Below are 17,069 nucleotides of genomic sequence, written 5' to 3'. Positions count from 1 at the left end.
AATGACTAAAGGTGGAGTTGGCTCGCCAAATATTAAATTAATGTGGTTGACTCACTGTTCTTAAGTAGTTATTAGAGTTCTTATACTGTCAAAAATGTCCAACTTTAAGACAGCAATAACAGTTTTCACCTGGAAACACTAGTGTTCTAATAAATGATAATGACTGTCATATAAAAAATTATAATCTTTTGTTTTCAGTTCGCAACAGGTAAACAAAGTGGAAATAAACATATACCATCATTCAAAAGTTTGGAAAATATTTAATAAAAACGCAATCTAAATTGATTTCTATTCGTTCAATTTGTATAGAAGCAAATTTAAGTAAATATAAAAATACAGCATGAGGCATAAAAGATAAATTTCAGCTTAATCGAAATGATCAATATATGATTTCTCGGAAAGTACAACCCGTGTTAAGGCAGATCACCAATCAGCTGATTGTGGATCACAATTTCCGAACCTCACGTTCAATTTCCGATGGAAATTTAAAACAAGATCTGCAAAAAATTCTTATTTTCGGCGGGTGTAATTTGGGCGATAACCATCCTTCTTTACCTGTCTGACCAAGAAGGTCGAGTCATAAAATAACCCAATAGAGGGAAAGTTCATAGATTTTTAATTAGGTTAGGTTATGTAAATCTCTTATTTTATATGTAAAATGTACTTAAGTACTAAATAAAAATATAAAGAAATATAAAATTTACTTTATTCTGTAGAGTGTTACAAAAATGTTGTGAGGAAACTTTATTAAGGGCAGATTTTTCATTTAAAAAAAGTGCAAAGTAGCCCCCCCTAATAAATATCGGTGTTTTAATAAATAACTGTATTTCATAAATCATGTACTTCAGTCGGTTAGCGCCCAAAATACACATAGGATTAATATGACCCTTCGATCTTGGCGCCCAGCTTACATGTTGTAAAAAGTACATTAATCCTTTAGCGCCCAAATTACATCCGCCCCTTATTTTTGTTACTTTTTTTACGTTAATTTACGATTCTAGATGTTTAATAATTGTTATCAACGATTCACCCCCTCACAGGGATTTCGCACTTAACTTTGCTTCTAATAAACTATTTTTATGCTAAAATGTCGAAAAGTATAATCAATGACGCTATTCATGAGAATTGGTAGTAGACATCCATTTAAGGGGAATAAGTAACAAAAAAACTGTTAGATAAATGAAACAACCCGTCAGCTGCTCGCATTTACCCACCGGTCTACTAATATAGAAAGGATTCTATAATATGCCTGCGACCGTAATCCCGAAAAGTCCTTATGCGATTCGTTCTTAGTAGTTATATTGATAATTGATTCAAACAGTCTTTCCAGGAATTTATTACATTTACAAAATATAGCTTTGATAATGTTGTTGGTAGGGTTCACGCCAGCATGGCGACATAGCGACAATAGTCGCCAAATCATCAAGAAGTGTCGCCAAAATCATACACATCGACGACAAATTTGTCGCCCAAAATATTTTTAAAAAAAACCTATGTTTTATATTTACTGTGCTGTTTTTGCATAAAAGAATTTATATATGTCGTAAAAATACGTAGAAAAGTGTATGTAGCATGCATATGTTAATTTTTTTACTTTTGTCTACCACGTTATATTTTTGGACCACTAAATCATAACTTAGGTGGTCCTTTTGGACCACTAAATTTTCATTGCTGGTGTGAACCCTAGTTGTTGGGTAATGAATCTAAAAGTTATCAAGATGAGCATGAAAAAATGTCGAAACATTCCAGCTTTTAGTTTTTCCAGTTGTTGTAAAACTTGCCTCAGTCACTGCTGAAACATGCTCATGACAATACCATCACCATGTTCAATAGTAGTACTGTACTGAAGACATTTCTTGATCGTTGCGATGTTTTTTTTCCTATATTGAATTGGGAATTTTGCCGAAACATCTACCTTATACTTCACGTAACACAGTTTTTGTCCATTTTCCTCTTGAAATTGACGGGATATGGAGAAAAAATCAATCAAAAATTAGTTTGTGTCTAAAAATTTATAGTCGCATTAATGGCCCACCTTTTTGTTATATACCGTAACAATAGACTTTATCTACTGCATATATTTTCCATTTCGATATGTGATAAGCTAGTCTCCTTGCGGAACTATGCCAAAGTGATAATGTCGATTAATATCGACCACACGTTGATTTAATATCAAAACAAAATAAAAGTATCAGTAATTAATAGATATTATATAATACGAATAAGAAACGCCTTTTGAGATACTGGAAGCAATTGTTCGATATTACGGAGGCGATAAGATTAGAAGAAATAAGGTGTCTTGTGTCGTAACACATGCAATGCTTATTTTGGCTTTCTTTGTTCGATAAAAAGGAGCGCGTGTGGGCGCGTACGAACATATGGTCGATAATATTATTTAGCGATTTGTTCTGACGTTCGACAAGTTAATGTGACGAATAAAATTATTGGATTTCTTAATATGATTAATATGAAGATGATGACCTTTAAAAATGCCGTCTGTCCAAATAGATTTCAAATATAAACTTGAGCAGGTAGATAGAAATAATAGTTTCTTTTATTTGGAAAATATATAGAAGAGAAAACGCTCATTCATTAGGATTTACTGTCTTTTGTGTCTGCTTAGACTTCGTTTCCCTAATTATTGTAAGTATACAATTAACTGTAGAAAAAAACATAAACAAACCATTAATAAAACAAGCTTCTAGCAAATTCGCAACTCTGATCCCTTTGTTAACTCTATCAAGGTAGCAGCGTCAAATTAGCAAAAGCAATAAAAAAAATATGTGGCTTTTTTGTTGGTATTTAGTTGCTGAAACCGCGATTTTGTTGCTTAAGCCGTTCGCGAAAAATCGCAATTACTGCTAAAATCGTTTAAAGATACCATAAAATTTTCATAAATCAATAAATATCGAGTCAACTAGTGAACCAAATTTTTTGCTAATTCGGTGCTGCAACTAAGTACTACCGAAAATTAGAGAAAAAAAGGCAGTAATTTTCTTGACACATGCTAGCTTGAACTCGACTTGTTACACGAAAAATGGAGAAAAGATTTAGTCGCTACATTTAAAAATGTTCAAATGAACCTAAAGAATAAGCAACGAAATCGATTTTTAAATGATTTTTGAAATAATTTTTAAACGGCTTTACCTATCAATTCCAAAAACTAATCAGCTCTCAACATCGAAAAACCACATCTATCGCCGCCAAGTTGGTCAAAATCGGTTCATTCATTCGTGAGTTATTGTTGTCGAAAAAAAAAAAAAAAAACCGAAAAACATGTTTTGCTGATCGCAAGGATTGGCCGATTTTTAGTTTCCATTTTGTTGCTTATTCTTTAGGCTCATTTGAACATTAATCAATGTAGCAACTAAATTTACTTTATTTCTATTGTAGGGTGAATTTTTAAACACAATTCTTTTACTCTCTTAATTTATTCAAACATTTTACACTACACTTAACTAACTCATAATAATTAACTTATCACTAACAATTAACTAACTTTCATTTTACAATTTACAATTCATTTAAATTCTTCGGTCACTTTTCTAAGTCGTTCCGTTCACTATGAATATTCATTATAAACTAACCAAACTGCGCTAAACGAACTCGTTTATATATCCGAACGAAGTTCTAAAAAATTCTAGAAAATAAAGAAACAAAGCAAATAAATAAATAGACCTTTAGTTCAAAACAATCAATGTAAATAAATCGTCTGCTATGATAAAAACAAGAATCGAATTCCAGGTATACCAAACGTACATAAACCGTTCCACGCCTTCGCCGAATGTTAGAATTCCACTACAACAGGGCAGGACCGGCTCCGGGACCCATATCGCGGACTTGTTCTTAACATATCTATATTACACTATAATGTTCCCGAATTGCAGCAAAACAATTGGAATGACAATTCGAGCAATAAATTTACATGGCTTCTGCTTTTTATTTGATGATCTCGAAACTTGAACGCTGATTATTCGGCAAATGTTATTTAAAATTTTTATTATTACCTCCAAATGACGAATTGAAATTGCAATTAACTATACAGCCAAACAAAGAAAGCGCAATATTAGAATCGATGATTTCATTGTTTCTAGCATGACTTTATCATTATCTGACCGTTGCGGTACATTAAAATAAATTGGAAACGATGATACTCAAGATTTATAAATTCATTAAAACAATTATTGTTACGTTGAAATGCGGGTAATTATTTTTATTGCTCTATCATAATTCGTTATATTTTAGATTATTACCAAAACCAAAAATGATCTTGGCCTTCATGGAATTCTACAAAAAGCCCGAATAGGAGAGAGGTAAGAAATTCCAAATTGTGAAAAGGATTAAGAGGTAAGCAGATTTACGGAGATATGCTTAATACCTTTGGTGATCAATGTCCTTCGTATGCGAGAGTGAAAAACTGGACTGCAAGGTTCAAAAGAAGTAAATTTTCCATTGAAAATGATAACCGATCGGGAAAGCCAGTTTCTGTGTCACTCCCCGAAAATATCGATGCAGTTCATGACATGATTTTATCAGATCGTCGAATTGGGCTAAAACGGATATCTGAAGCACTGAATATTTCATACTAACGCGTTCATCATATAGTTCACGTTAATTTGGACATGAGAAAAATTGCTGCAAAATGGATCCACAAATGTTTGAATGTTGACCAAAAGCGTGCAAGGGTGGAAGCATCGAGTTCGATCTGTGCTCGATTTGAAAACGATGTAGACTTCTTAATGGATGATACGTGGGTACATTCAGAAACAAAGCAACAATCGATGGAATGGCGACACTCTGGTTCTCCAAAACCTAAGAAGTTTTGTGTCCAAAATCTGTTGGAAAAGTTCTTACTTCAGTTTTTGGGATGGCCATGGAGTAATAATGATTAATTTTTTAGATAAGGATAGAACAATAACTGGAGATTACTATTCGACATTACTGACCATTCTACGGGAAAAAATGAAACAGAAAAGAAGCAGCACAACGCCCCTGTACATAATTCTCATGCTGCCATGGAAAAAAATCGTGATTAAGGGTTTGAATTACTAGAGCACCCCCCTCATTCACCAGATTTGGCGCCGTCCGCCTATCATCTCTTTCCTCAACTGAAAAAAAGTTTAGAAGGTCCTAAAGGAGGAAATAAAAGCTGCGGTTTGCAGAGCAAGAAGAAATATTTTTTTGAAAGGTCTATTAACGTTGCAGGTTCGCTGTAATAAACGCATCCAATTAAGAGGAGAATGTGTTGAGTAATAAAATATTTTGACGTTGAAATTTTGTTTGGTTCTATAGTAGGCAAAGAATTTTTCAATATACCCTCGTACCTCTAGCATAAACGTATTCAACCAGTGGGTAATAAATGACGATCAGCATAACTAAGCAGCTCGCTTAAATATACAATTAACGGTACCGATAATACGATATAGATTTTTTTTACCACTATAGGTGGATTCATGCAACAGCAAACATACTAAAATTCATTAAACTTCAAATCATTCTCTCATCAACATTCAGTATTGACGGTATATACAGAGTTCCACTAAAGTACGGAGTAAAATAATTACTATTCAACCGATAAGAAAAGTATGGGGACCGTATAATTTCAATATCTGTGATAGAAACAATTCCTCAGCTTCGTTATTTACAAAAATTGAACCAATATATGTACAAATTAATCCAATAACTGAAAATAACAACAATTTGCAAATTACCACATCGACTGGGCTAGTCTGCCTACAAAGACAAATGAATTATGTTTAGTTACGTCATAATGTCGTAACGTCCCGTAATATTATTAATATTTTCAAGGTTCGTTAATTTTATAAACTGGTCGACTACATCATTATTTGGTACGTCTCATGTATGTTAAAATAAACTACGGAAAAAGAAAAATTATCGACAAACAATTTCGTTCTTTTTATATTGTTCCCACTTTTTAATGGGCGACGTTTCTCAAAGCAGAATCAATAACAAGAAAAATTCGATTAACCTTGCAACATTCTGATACTATTCTGGAAACGATAAACGACTTTCGTATTTTTTCAATACATTTTAAAAGAAATTACACTAATATTCTTACGAGAAATCTGTTCATGTTGTTTGTAATAAAAACTGGAAAACTACCTTTTTTAGTAACCAGCCCAGCTTTCTCTTTTATATTTTAGTTGTCTAATTAGTACAGTCCTTCATTTACGACTTCCAAAGAAAAAAATTGATAAGTATCTAAATTAAAGTAACTACATAATACGAGGGCGGTTCAATTATGATCGAGACAAACGCTGTTGCGCGTGCCTGTATGTTTTGAAGGTCGCGCTTTGATTATGTGTTGGTTCCCTTTTTAACAGTGGGGCATAGTTTTGCGATTACCAAATCAGTTCGTTGTTGAATACCTAAATAGGTCTGCTGTATTTAAATGGGCCAAATCCTTCAAAGATGGGCGCGAAACCGTCGAGAATGAGCCGGATGATCGTTGACCGTGAACAATCACACCAGACAGCATTCGCCGCGTCGAATCACTCATTTTGGAGGACCGTAGGATTAATGTTCGAAAAATTTAGGCTGATTTCGGCATTAGTATTGGTAGTGTAGAGTCTATAATCCACGAAAACCTTCAATTTCACAAAATAACGGCGCGATAAGTTCCCAAACTGTTAAACGATCAAAAATTCATGCCGTTGACTCAAGGTTTGTGGCCGCTGGCTGACGCACATGGCTGTCCTAGTAGAAGTATTCGATACCGACACCCAAAAGCTTCCGGAGAAGTGGAAAAAATGTGTAACTAGGGAGGGGAATTAGCATAGTTCAACTTTTTAAAGTTATCCCCATATTTAATTATTGAAAAAACAAATAGCTATTTGTGATAGGATGTTGGTGAATCGTTTATTACTGCTAACAAATAATTAAATTGCACATCTAACCTAACCAAAAGGTCTGTAGGTTTTGTGGGTTGATATTTACACCGACAACGGCAGGAGGCGACGTTTGGCAACTGATAAAAATCTGGTCCCGGATTAGGTTCCGCGATCGGCCGATAGATGATCTATCTTATCCGGGATCATAACACTTAACATGTTATTCAATTAAATAAGTTCCTAGAGCAATATTTGAAATATTTGACTTTTATTATTAAAAATTTCAAAATATTTTAATCGCTCTCGTTCCAGATGGGGTAGATTGCTGATAAACGAATTCAAAATTTACTTATAAACCAGAATTATCTACATTTAGAATGTATGAAGGTTATTATCATCCCACGATAAATACATAAAAAAATTTTCTTATGATTAATTCTCCTCATTTACAAGTTTTTGAGTGATGTTTGAAACTTAAAGCGATGCCTCATATTTTACAACTGTAGGCGCTGATGTCATATTATAGCGAACTGGTATGGGCACAGATACAGGAGGAAGTTTCAAGAACAAATAATTCTTTTGAAATTTTGAAAATAATTCTTTTGATGTTAAACAGTTGACTTTGAAGCCTGTTGATAATGTAGAGGCTGAAAACTGGGAAAAGGCAGTTAATCGTACGATTAAAAAAGAAGAGAAAATATGAAAGTTGGACAATGTCAAATACTAACTAAATGATCGAGCTACTCATTGTAAATCACGGTTGCAACAGTTCATCTTCTGTTTCCGATTCTGATTTGGATTTGTAAGAAGTAGCTCTACTTACACTGATGAGTTTTTATATTAAAATTATCCTTTATGAAGGTAAGATAATGTTTATTCGTTCATAAAATATCAGCATCTTGTGGTTTAGCCAACATTTTAAGTTTGTTAACATTTACACTTGAATTTGTTATGGCATAAACTCATTTTTTCTATCTTCGCTATCTGTAGAAACGACCCTTGAAGAAACTTGCATGGTTGAGTATTGATCAAACTCACCGCATATTTCATTCAGTGCATCAACACTGGATTCATTCAACTTCGAAGGGTTTGAAACGAGTAAATCAAACAAAAGTGCAAAAAAAGTATCGACGACCTGCATCTATTAGAAACATGGCAAAAAATGGGTTTTAAGAGAATAGCAGCAACAATAAGCGCCACTTGGATTTATTCGTCTATTTGTTCTGATTTAAGAGACATTGGAACGGAACTACTGTGTATCTAGTAATCATATCCTATTATAACAAAAGGTTGTATCCTCCAGTTAAAAGCTTGACTAACGGAGGATTAAAGAAATAACTGAAAGATTGTTAGTGGATGGTTAATCAACATTCAGGACGTTGCAATTTTGATAGGATTGTGTCTAGAGCCATTATGGTTGATTAATACAGTTGCTTTTGAAGAATATTTGACTCGACGTTGAAAAAAAAAAAATGAAATAGAATCGTTATTAAATGTTACCGTTCCACATTTGGTTCAAATTATGAAATGAACTAAAAATTATGGTAATTATACACTTTCACGGTCACCTGGTTTTTTGGCTCTGGAAAATCGAAAAATAGATGGATTTTAATGATCTTGATCTCAAAATGTTCCATTTTACGGCGGATTTATAAAAAAAATTAGTAGAAATAGCTGGAATGAAAATTTCTCATAGTTTTACTGTTTTAAATCGTAAAAAAAAAACGGTTTTGCAAAATAATCCCTTACAAAAAATTATGGTAATTTACACTTACACGCGGTCACCTGGTTTTTTGGTTAGGTTTGTTTAGGTTAGGTTAGGTTAGGTTGGCTCTAGAAAATCGAAAAATGGATGGATTTTAATGATCTTGATCTCAAAATGTTCCATTTTACGGCGGATTTATAAAAAAAAATACGAAAATTAAAAAAAATAAATATTTTTTACAGTTTCATGACTTTAAATGCAAAAAAAATGACTTTCTACATATAATCCTTCGTAACTGTTTCTGACGTCGTGGAATCAAGTTCGTATATTTTTTTTCGAAATTTACATAAAAAAATGAATATTTTGAAAAAAAAAGTTTTTCTACTATTTAAGGTTTAAAACTATTAAAAACCGCAAATTCAGCAACTACCCCCGTGTTTTTCATAAATTCGTCGTAAAATGGAACATTTTGAGACCAAAATTATAAAATTTATCTAATTTTCGATTTTTAATGATCCAAAAACTATTAACATTGAAGAATATAGTACGAAACTATTCACGAAAATTGATTGTTTTTCATCGATTTCATTTTAAGCTATAAAAACTGAAAAAATCATTCTTTTTGGATTTTTTTTTAAATTGTTTATTAATTTATGTAGAATACAAAAAAAAATATAAGAACTTTATCTGATAATGAGATAATTTTTTGTAAAGGATTATTTTGCAAAACCGTTTTTTTTTACGATTTAAAACAGTAAAAATATGAGAAATTTTCATTCCAGCTATTTCTACTAATTTTTTTTATAAATCCGCCGTAAAATGGAACATTTTGACACCAAGATCATTAAAATCCATCCATTTTTCGATTTTCTAGAGCCAAAAAACCAGGTGATCGTGAAAGTGTATAATTACCAAAATTTTCCCAATTTTCGCTAAAAAATAAAAATCCATCAATACTTCATACTACTATAATTATATTATACTATAAGAATGGAATTATTTAGCATCATTTATCAAGCATATGATAGCAAACAAATTGCCATCAAGATTATGCATTTTGGTAAATATTTAAAAGTGGGGCTCCAACCCAAACACCAAAAATCACGGCTGCCATATTTTGGCATATTTTCACGTGCATCACGCCACACTCGCTCCACGTTTTGGGTGTATGCACCGGAATCAGGATCCACGAAATTATAAATATGATTAATATGATAATAGAAGTTCATACATTATTGCTGCCTATTCCGATATGATTGGATAATTATTGACATTCAATATGCATACGGTAATGCGTGTTATGACGGAAAATATGTGTCTCCCTCACTTTGAAGTATTTTAAAACAAAAAACAACCAATATGCGGGAAAAATTTTTGAAGTAAGTTTCGAGAAGAGCACACTTCTAAATTTTTTTGTATTTTTCTATAAATTAAAAACAAGAATTTTATGGAATGAATATGAAATATGCCGAGCTAAACTAATCAATTTGCCCTACTTAGAAACTACAATAACTAGAAACTTTAGAAAAATTGAAAAATCGAGGAAGCGCCCGAATTTTAACCGATACTATAATGCGGGTTCACTTTACTTTCTTAAAATCGTATGTTAAAAACGATGGTAATATATACATTATATTTGAAAAATTGAACCACTTTTGAAATACTAACTGACCTCCTAACCTTATTTAATATAAATAATAATACTAATATTCGATAAATAACAAATACATACTTTTATATAGAAATACACATTTGATTGAATTGTTTTTAATTAAAAACTTATCTCCATTACTAAACTATTTTGAAATTCAAAAACGATTATCCAGAGAGAGAGAGAGAGAGAGAGAATTAAAAGTACTACGAAAAAATATTTTTTTGTTTCGAAAACCATTAAAATATTGATCAAATTACTATCCTCATAAAATTAGAAATTGTTTAATTTATTTTCGATTGCCAACTTTATAAAAAAGATACCGGCTTCATTATAATAATAAGTCTTACTGTGTATGTAACAAGTGAAACTCCTATGACATTTTGATCACTTTTTAGATATCCCCCGTATACATTTAAAGCACTAACCGACGCAACTGTCAAAACCATGGCACACACAATTCTATGTTAAAAATTAACTGCACAAACCCAAGTAAATAATCCAAATCACAGGCAACGTGATATTAATATTATTTTTAAAAGATTCATTATTTACGTTTCATTTAAAAACATACACCAAATACAACCGATTAAAAAATACGATACATAAGCTTCTTGAGCTTCACGGACTCATACTAGATTAACTCAGTTTCCTATGGAACTACTAAAGAGAGGGGAGCTTACTTAAGCATTGTGCTTTGTTGCCAAGCGTTTTCATAATTACGTACATAATAAACAACTATACAATGTGGTGATCCAAAAATTTGTACAGCAATTACATTTGCGCTAAAAACATACTTTTTTCACAAGCTTAAACTCCAATAAAGAGGAAAACTTTTCGTATATCTGACATGATATAATGAACATAAAAAAGCTGTTGTGTTGCACGTTGCTGATCTTTGAGATCTTTGGCAACATCATAAATAGTGGAAAAAACTTGTTTGAGGCAACTTAATGAAACATCAGTTTACTATTAACAAGGAAACTGTATAAAAAAAATAATTGGTGCTACTATGGGAGAGTATAATAATTGAATTATAGATCGTTACTCAAATATTTTTTTAAATGTTAATTAATTGTGAAGAGTCTAAATTATTCACAAAAAGGGAAGTTGAAAGATTTAGTCGAATAAATTTAAGAAAATCGTCAAAATATAAGTTACAAACTTTGATTTCTGTAAAATCCTAGACATTAGTGAATAAATAGGTAAAACTTCATGTGTTACAACTTATTGTAAGATATGGGGTCCTCTTTAAGAAGCAGCAAGGACGCCCAACAAAAAATTAAATAAGTTGTAGATGACGGAGCTCAGAAGAGAGCTGGAAGACTGAGTTCCAGAGATCACTATGCAAGATTTATTGGACACGTTTGCTACTGTAGATCGATTTAGAGAGATTTGACGTTTGGGCTGAGCACTATAAAAGACCGTTGTAACAAGGACAACAGTGAGGACAATCCCAGAAAGAATATAGAGTTGGCTAGTCGTAAGAACGTTTCTAGGAAGAGAAACAAAGAATGATGATGGCATCGATCCAGTACGGAGAACCGGTGACGGATCCGTAGGTAAATATAGTGAGGTGAGGCTACAGTAATGGACTTGGGGTTGATCTGTAAGCCCGATGAAATGCGGCTGGAGTCAATCAGTGGTTGAAAAGAAGATCGACGAGTTCTATTGTCGTATTGTAACAGTTCCAAGAGGAGATCCAACGAGAAACGTGCCAGACTGAGTGCAACATATTCGAGATGTTAGTTTCTATCTGCAGGGTACTCTCATTCCAGGAGCAATGCTTCTAGTAAATTCTGTTAATTATATTCTTTTTAAAACGATATTTTACAACAAGATCTAATCCTCTTCTGTTTAATAGAAACGCGTATGTTTTTGGTTAACATAAATCAAAACCAAGGCCGGTGATTCCCAAAGTGATCCAGGTGAACCCCCAGAGGGAATATGGTTGAAATATAATAGCAGGGGATCCATCGAGCCAGTAATATTTCGAAGGGGATCCAAGAGGAGAAATTTTTGAAAACCTATATTCTAAACAATACAGAGAAATGTTTTTTTCTAAACCAAGTACATAGGGTAAGTTATTAAAAAAATTATCCACAAGAATACAATTTTTTTCTATCAACACTGACACAAGAGCGTGGAAATTTCCTGTAAATGATTTTTATCTTCCAATTTTCAGTTGGCATTTTCAAACATATAGCCACTAACTATATTTTATTACCAATAATGATGATGATAATTATGTTTGAATTACATTTTCAGTTTAATGGCTATCTGCTACTCTTTGATTAAAACGTGGCAACATTGCTCTTACTACATTCGATATAGAAGAGATACTACAAAGAAAACATTAATCAGTGTAACGATATTTATTTGATAAAAACAGAATTCTTCCGAGCAATACTACGACAAACTGACCATGGCATTTATTTATTGTCTACTTTTCAGATAAATTGAAATAAAAAATATTTTCAAACAGTATAAAGCAGGTACCCCCAAATCTTTCGCCGGAAGAAGTGTTATTAAATAGCAGAAATAACGATATATAAAGAGATGGTCTAATACATTATCTATAATTGTAAGAGCTCCGCCATTCGAATTAAAATACATATAAAAGCTGTAAATAAATGAAAAAAGAAACTGGTTTATGAATAAATAAACGGCAATATACCATAACGATTACTTATAAGTTCATAGACTAATCTTTTATTGTATATAATACATTTCTATATAGCAAATAACATTTTTTTATTCCTGGAAATCTTATATTATATCAAGACTGTTTTAATAGTTTCTCAAGTGCAACTTCTGACATTACAGTACTAAAAACCTTCATGTTAAATAAAAAATTGGATGTTCAATACAAAATTTATGCCACAGACGTACTGGTATAAAAACAGTGATTCCTTCACAATTTATAATGTTACATTCAGAAAACTTGAGACAGCACATTGGTCATGACATATTTCATTGGCTTAGAGAATTGAAACGGTGTTTGATCAAACTACAAGTTGTACGACAATCTACGAAGCCGATTTAGCTTACGCAGCAGAAACTTGTAGCTCTCTTTAAGGTCAAAAAGCTATATACTCCGCAACAGCTTCTAATCCTCTACAAGGCCCAATATTGCTTGCATATTTGTAGCTCAGTTCCCAAGCATACCCTGAATATGCTCGACAAAATACAGAAGAGAGCTGTTCGACTTATAGGCGATCCAGAAACTCATACAGCTTAGAGCATAGAAGAAAAATCGCCGACCTGGCTATGTTTTACAGATACCACTAAGGCAAATGCTCTTCTGATCTGTCTAGAACAACCCGCCTAGAGCAGTTTTTGCACAACCTACTTGACAGGCAGACGTGGCTCATGAACACAGTTCGCCTTCAGACACTATCCAATTTATCGGGACTCATTTCTTTGGGGAAGTGCAAGCCTGTGGAATCAACTACCAAGGCACTTAAGTGTTAAGTGTAAAAGGGTTTACCCTCTTGTGCCTGCTTTTTACATAAAAAAAGAGAGAAAATATATTTCTAGAAACTCATTAATGTAATTTGCACCAATTATGAAATCAAAGAGCTTTTTAAATATATTTTCTTAAAAATTCAAATTTCTTTCCAATAAGCCAATAATTACCATTATCTCCCAAATATTTCACTATAAATGGCATGATGTAATATAGGGTGGCGTGCAGATAAAAGTTTTCCAAATTTGAATGCCACCCTGTGCCAACAAGTCAGTTTTAAATCGAATTCAATATTACCCTATAAAATCAAAACACATAATATTTATGTGTTTTGTCTGAATATGTTGGATATGTATATATCACTATCAGAAAGTAATATTTTCAAATTTTTATCAGGTATTAGTTTCGCATGGAAAAGTTAACCTATTATCAGTTTGCCATGATTGATATATAAACTGGTAGTTTGCCTTTATTGTTTGTAAGTTCAGAGGTCAAAGAAACTAGTAGATACACTATATACAAATTAATCTTCCAAAATAAAAGCATCATTCATTTGGTAAAATATACGTCCAATTACAAAAGATATGAGAAGATGCCTATGTTATGAAAAATTTGTATCCTAATATTCACTTTCTATTTTCATTAATGACATCTCTTGTCCTGGAAGGTCATCTAGTTTCCAATGATATATATTATATATATTTACAAACAACACATGGTCCAAGTAGTATCTTTGTTTATCAATTTTTTGTATGGTTGATTCACAAAAAAAAATGTTAGTCTCTTTTTAAAACTATCATCAAATGAATCTATCTACAATTGGATGATATAAGAGTGAATTTAGTTTTTATAAATTCAATTTATTTTTTCCTTCTGCTTCAGAGGTTTGTTTTTTTGACATAAATTGTGAAAGAATCATTTTATTGTGATGAAATTGAGTTAGATATCAATTTTGAAACTCCACAACTTTTTCTCGGAAGACCAAATTTCATACTTCGAAGTACTACTGAAAAATCTTGATGTGCAATTAGAAACTCAAAATATTCCTAGTTGTATTACTTTAGGATGTAACCAACTGAAAAACTCAAATTATTGTTTAGATGCTTTTCAGGTGTAACCCAATAGAGAGTTTTTGAGGATAAAAATTGTTCACAAAGGATTAATATACAATATACAAAAAACCGTATTTAATACATATCCAAAACCTGAATACATAAAATATTAATTCATTTTCATTTCTCAAGCTACTTGTAACAGTTTGTAATGGATTATTGTAAATAAAGATGTTTTCAACCTTAACCTAGATTTATAAACATTTCTTCACATATACTGTATGAAATTGTCATGCATTAAAAAGTAAAATTTATTGGTATGTTAATAAAAATCTCACTATTTGAGATGGGAAACCTTCATTAAATTTAGAAAAATGTTTACAAAGTAATTTAGATTTTTAGAACCTTAACCAAAAGCTTTAGTACTATCTAAGATATATGAAATAGCTCCTACAAAAATTATTGAGAAATTGCATCTCTATGTAATTTTTATACTGACAATACACACAGGATTCTCATAAAAATCTATTTTGCAATTTGAAATCTCAGCATGATTGTAGATTATTATAATTTGTTTTATTAATATTTAGCTATAGAATCAAAATGAACTAACTCCTTACTGTATAGCAATATTAATAATGTTTTCACAAATTTGTAAATGTTACTGATTTATCTATGAGTGTTTCTAAAATTTTTATATTTGATTAAAATATGTTACCTTGAAGCTTTGAAACCCCATTTGACATAAGGTTTTCAAGAATGAGTCAGAACTGTTGGCAGTCATAGATTTGTCATTCTGTACTAAATTTTTTTTCACCACAAATAGGAATGATAATAGAAAAGGCTAGGATTCGCAATTACAGCTTATCCTATTCCTCTGTTTCATGTAAATTTATTGTAATATTCAGGGCTTTTTTTACCTAACCTTCAACCTTTTATACTTCCAGAAATTTTAGGTTAATCATATGATACATTGATTGCAACTAAGTGTTTGAAATGAGTGACAAAGTAACCACTAAATTTAAATACAAATATTTTTTGCTCAGAAAAATTGATAGAAAAATAAGGCTAAGAGTAACTAACTCTGAAATTTTTGGAAATATTATAATCTTTAGTAAATAAATTGAAAAACAATATTGAATAAATTTTAAATGGGCTTTCTTGATTATTAATTAATCAAAATGAATATTCCCCACTCCATTATAATTATTTAATATTAATAATGTTCTGGAATAACATCAAAATATTTCTATAATTTATCCTATACCAAATACATTGATAACCTTCTCCATAAATCTAGTAAAAATAATTTAACCCTGGATAATATGTTGTAAAAAGCAGACTGAATAAGTCATTTTTCATGAATGAAGAGTTTTATAAATAGATATTATGTCAAAGGACAATTTAATGTACAAGCTTGTGTGTGTTACAAAACTAAATATAAATATTGGTTAACTAAGCAGCTAAACAACCTTCAAATAAAAAATATTATTGTACTATCACTTAATATAATAAAAGAAATTGGGCAGTTTGATTCCTCTAGTACAATGTATTAATGGTTTAGATTGACCTAGATGAATGACACACAATGCTGTTAAGGTTCTGATCAATATATAATTAAATTCTTTGGATATTCCTTTAAACAACCACTTGTTACTATTTTGGCAAAATAGCAAAATAACTTCACAGTCAGAAAAAAATCGTCATGCACACGACAGCTGATTCAGAGAAAGATATCCCAAATTATATAGTGTACGAGGATATCAAATTTTATAGTACTTATTTACAACCAAAATATAAATTATATCAGTTAATACTAGGTAAAAAATCATCCTCTGTTATAAAACATACATAGACTTACCAGCCTTGTGATGAATGTATCATCCATGTCGGTTTTCCTTCTTTCTCCGCGGTCCATTTCATCCGGTAAATTCTCGCCACTTTGTACGTTATTGACACTAGAGTTTTTTGACAAAAACTTTGATATGACACTCCACATTTAAGTTTCCTATGCAAATAAATATTATTTTCCCCTCGATGAATATCATCGTCCAACCTACACAACTACTAATACCGTGTAGTTTCATGTATTTAAAAATATTTCGCACTTCGTTCTATACAGATTATTAACTTATAAACAAATATTATCACTTGTATCGCATTTTCGAAGTTTATTTTTTATAAATTCGTTAATTTGACAAAAATTCTATACGTCTCGTCATAATGAATGAAAACTACAAAACCGATACTAGCGACATCCTGGAATATTTACGAACTTTTGACAAATCGAAGTCTATTTCTAAACCGCGGTAAGTTTAAAAAAATTAAACTCATCTAAAAA

The 17,069-nt window shown here is 31.5% G+C and overlaps 1 protein-coding gene across 17 annotated transcripts in view; it reads right to left on the bottom strand.

Moving 5' to 3' along the window:
* Nucleotides 1-16,984, bottom strand: part of LOC130451862 (patronin) — a 91,731-nt gene extending 74,747 nt beyond the window's left edge. For 9 of the 17 annotated variants that reach the window (XM_056791196.1, XM_056791201.1, XM_056791202.1 and 6 more), the window contains exon 1: nucleotides 16,590-16,967. In XM_056791196.1, the coding sequence (XP_056647174.1) occupies nucleotides 16,590-16,727 (138 nt within the window). In that variant the 5' untranslated portion in view covers nucleotides 16,728-16,967. Of the gene's footprint in view, nucleotides 1-10,557; nucleotides 11,072-16,589 lie in introns of those variants that run through there. The other 8 variants (XM_056791204.1, XM_056791215.1, XM_056791209.1 and 5 more) reach the window with 5 other exon arrangements.
* Nucleotides 16,985-17,069: the final 85 nt, after the last annotated feature.

Source organism: Diorhabda sublineata, chromosome X (assembly GCF_026230105.1).
Source record: "Diorhabda sublineata isolate icDioSubl1.1 chromosome X, icDioSubl1.1, whole genome shotgun sequence".
NCBI classification, from domain to species: domain Eukaryota; kingdom Metazoa; phylum Arthropoda; class Insecta; order Coleoptera; family Chrysomelidae; genus Diorhabda; species Diorhabda sublineata.
Note: the sequence above shows the minus strand (reverse complement) of the source record. Positions and strands in the feature narration are given on the sequence as shown.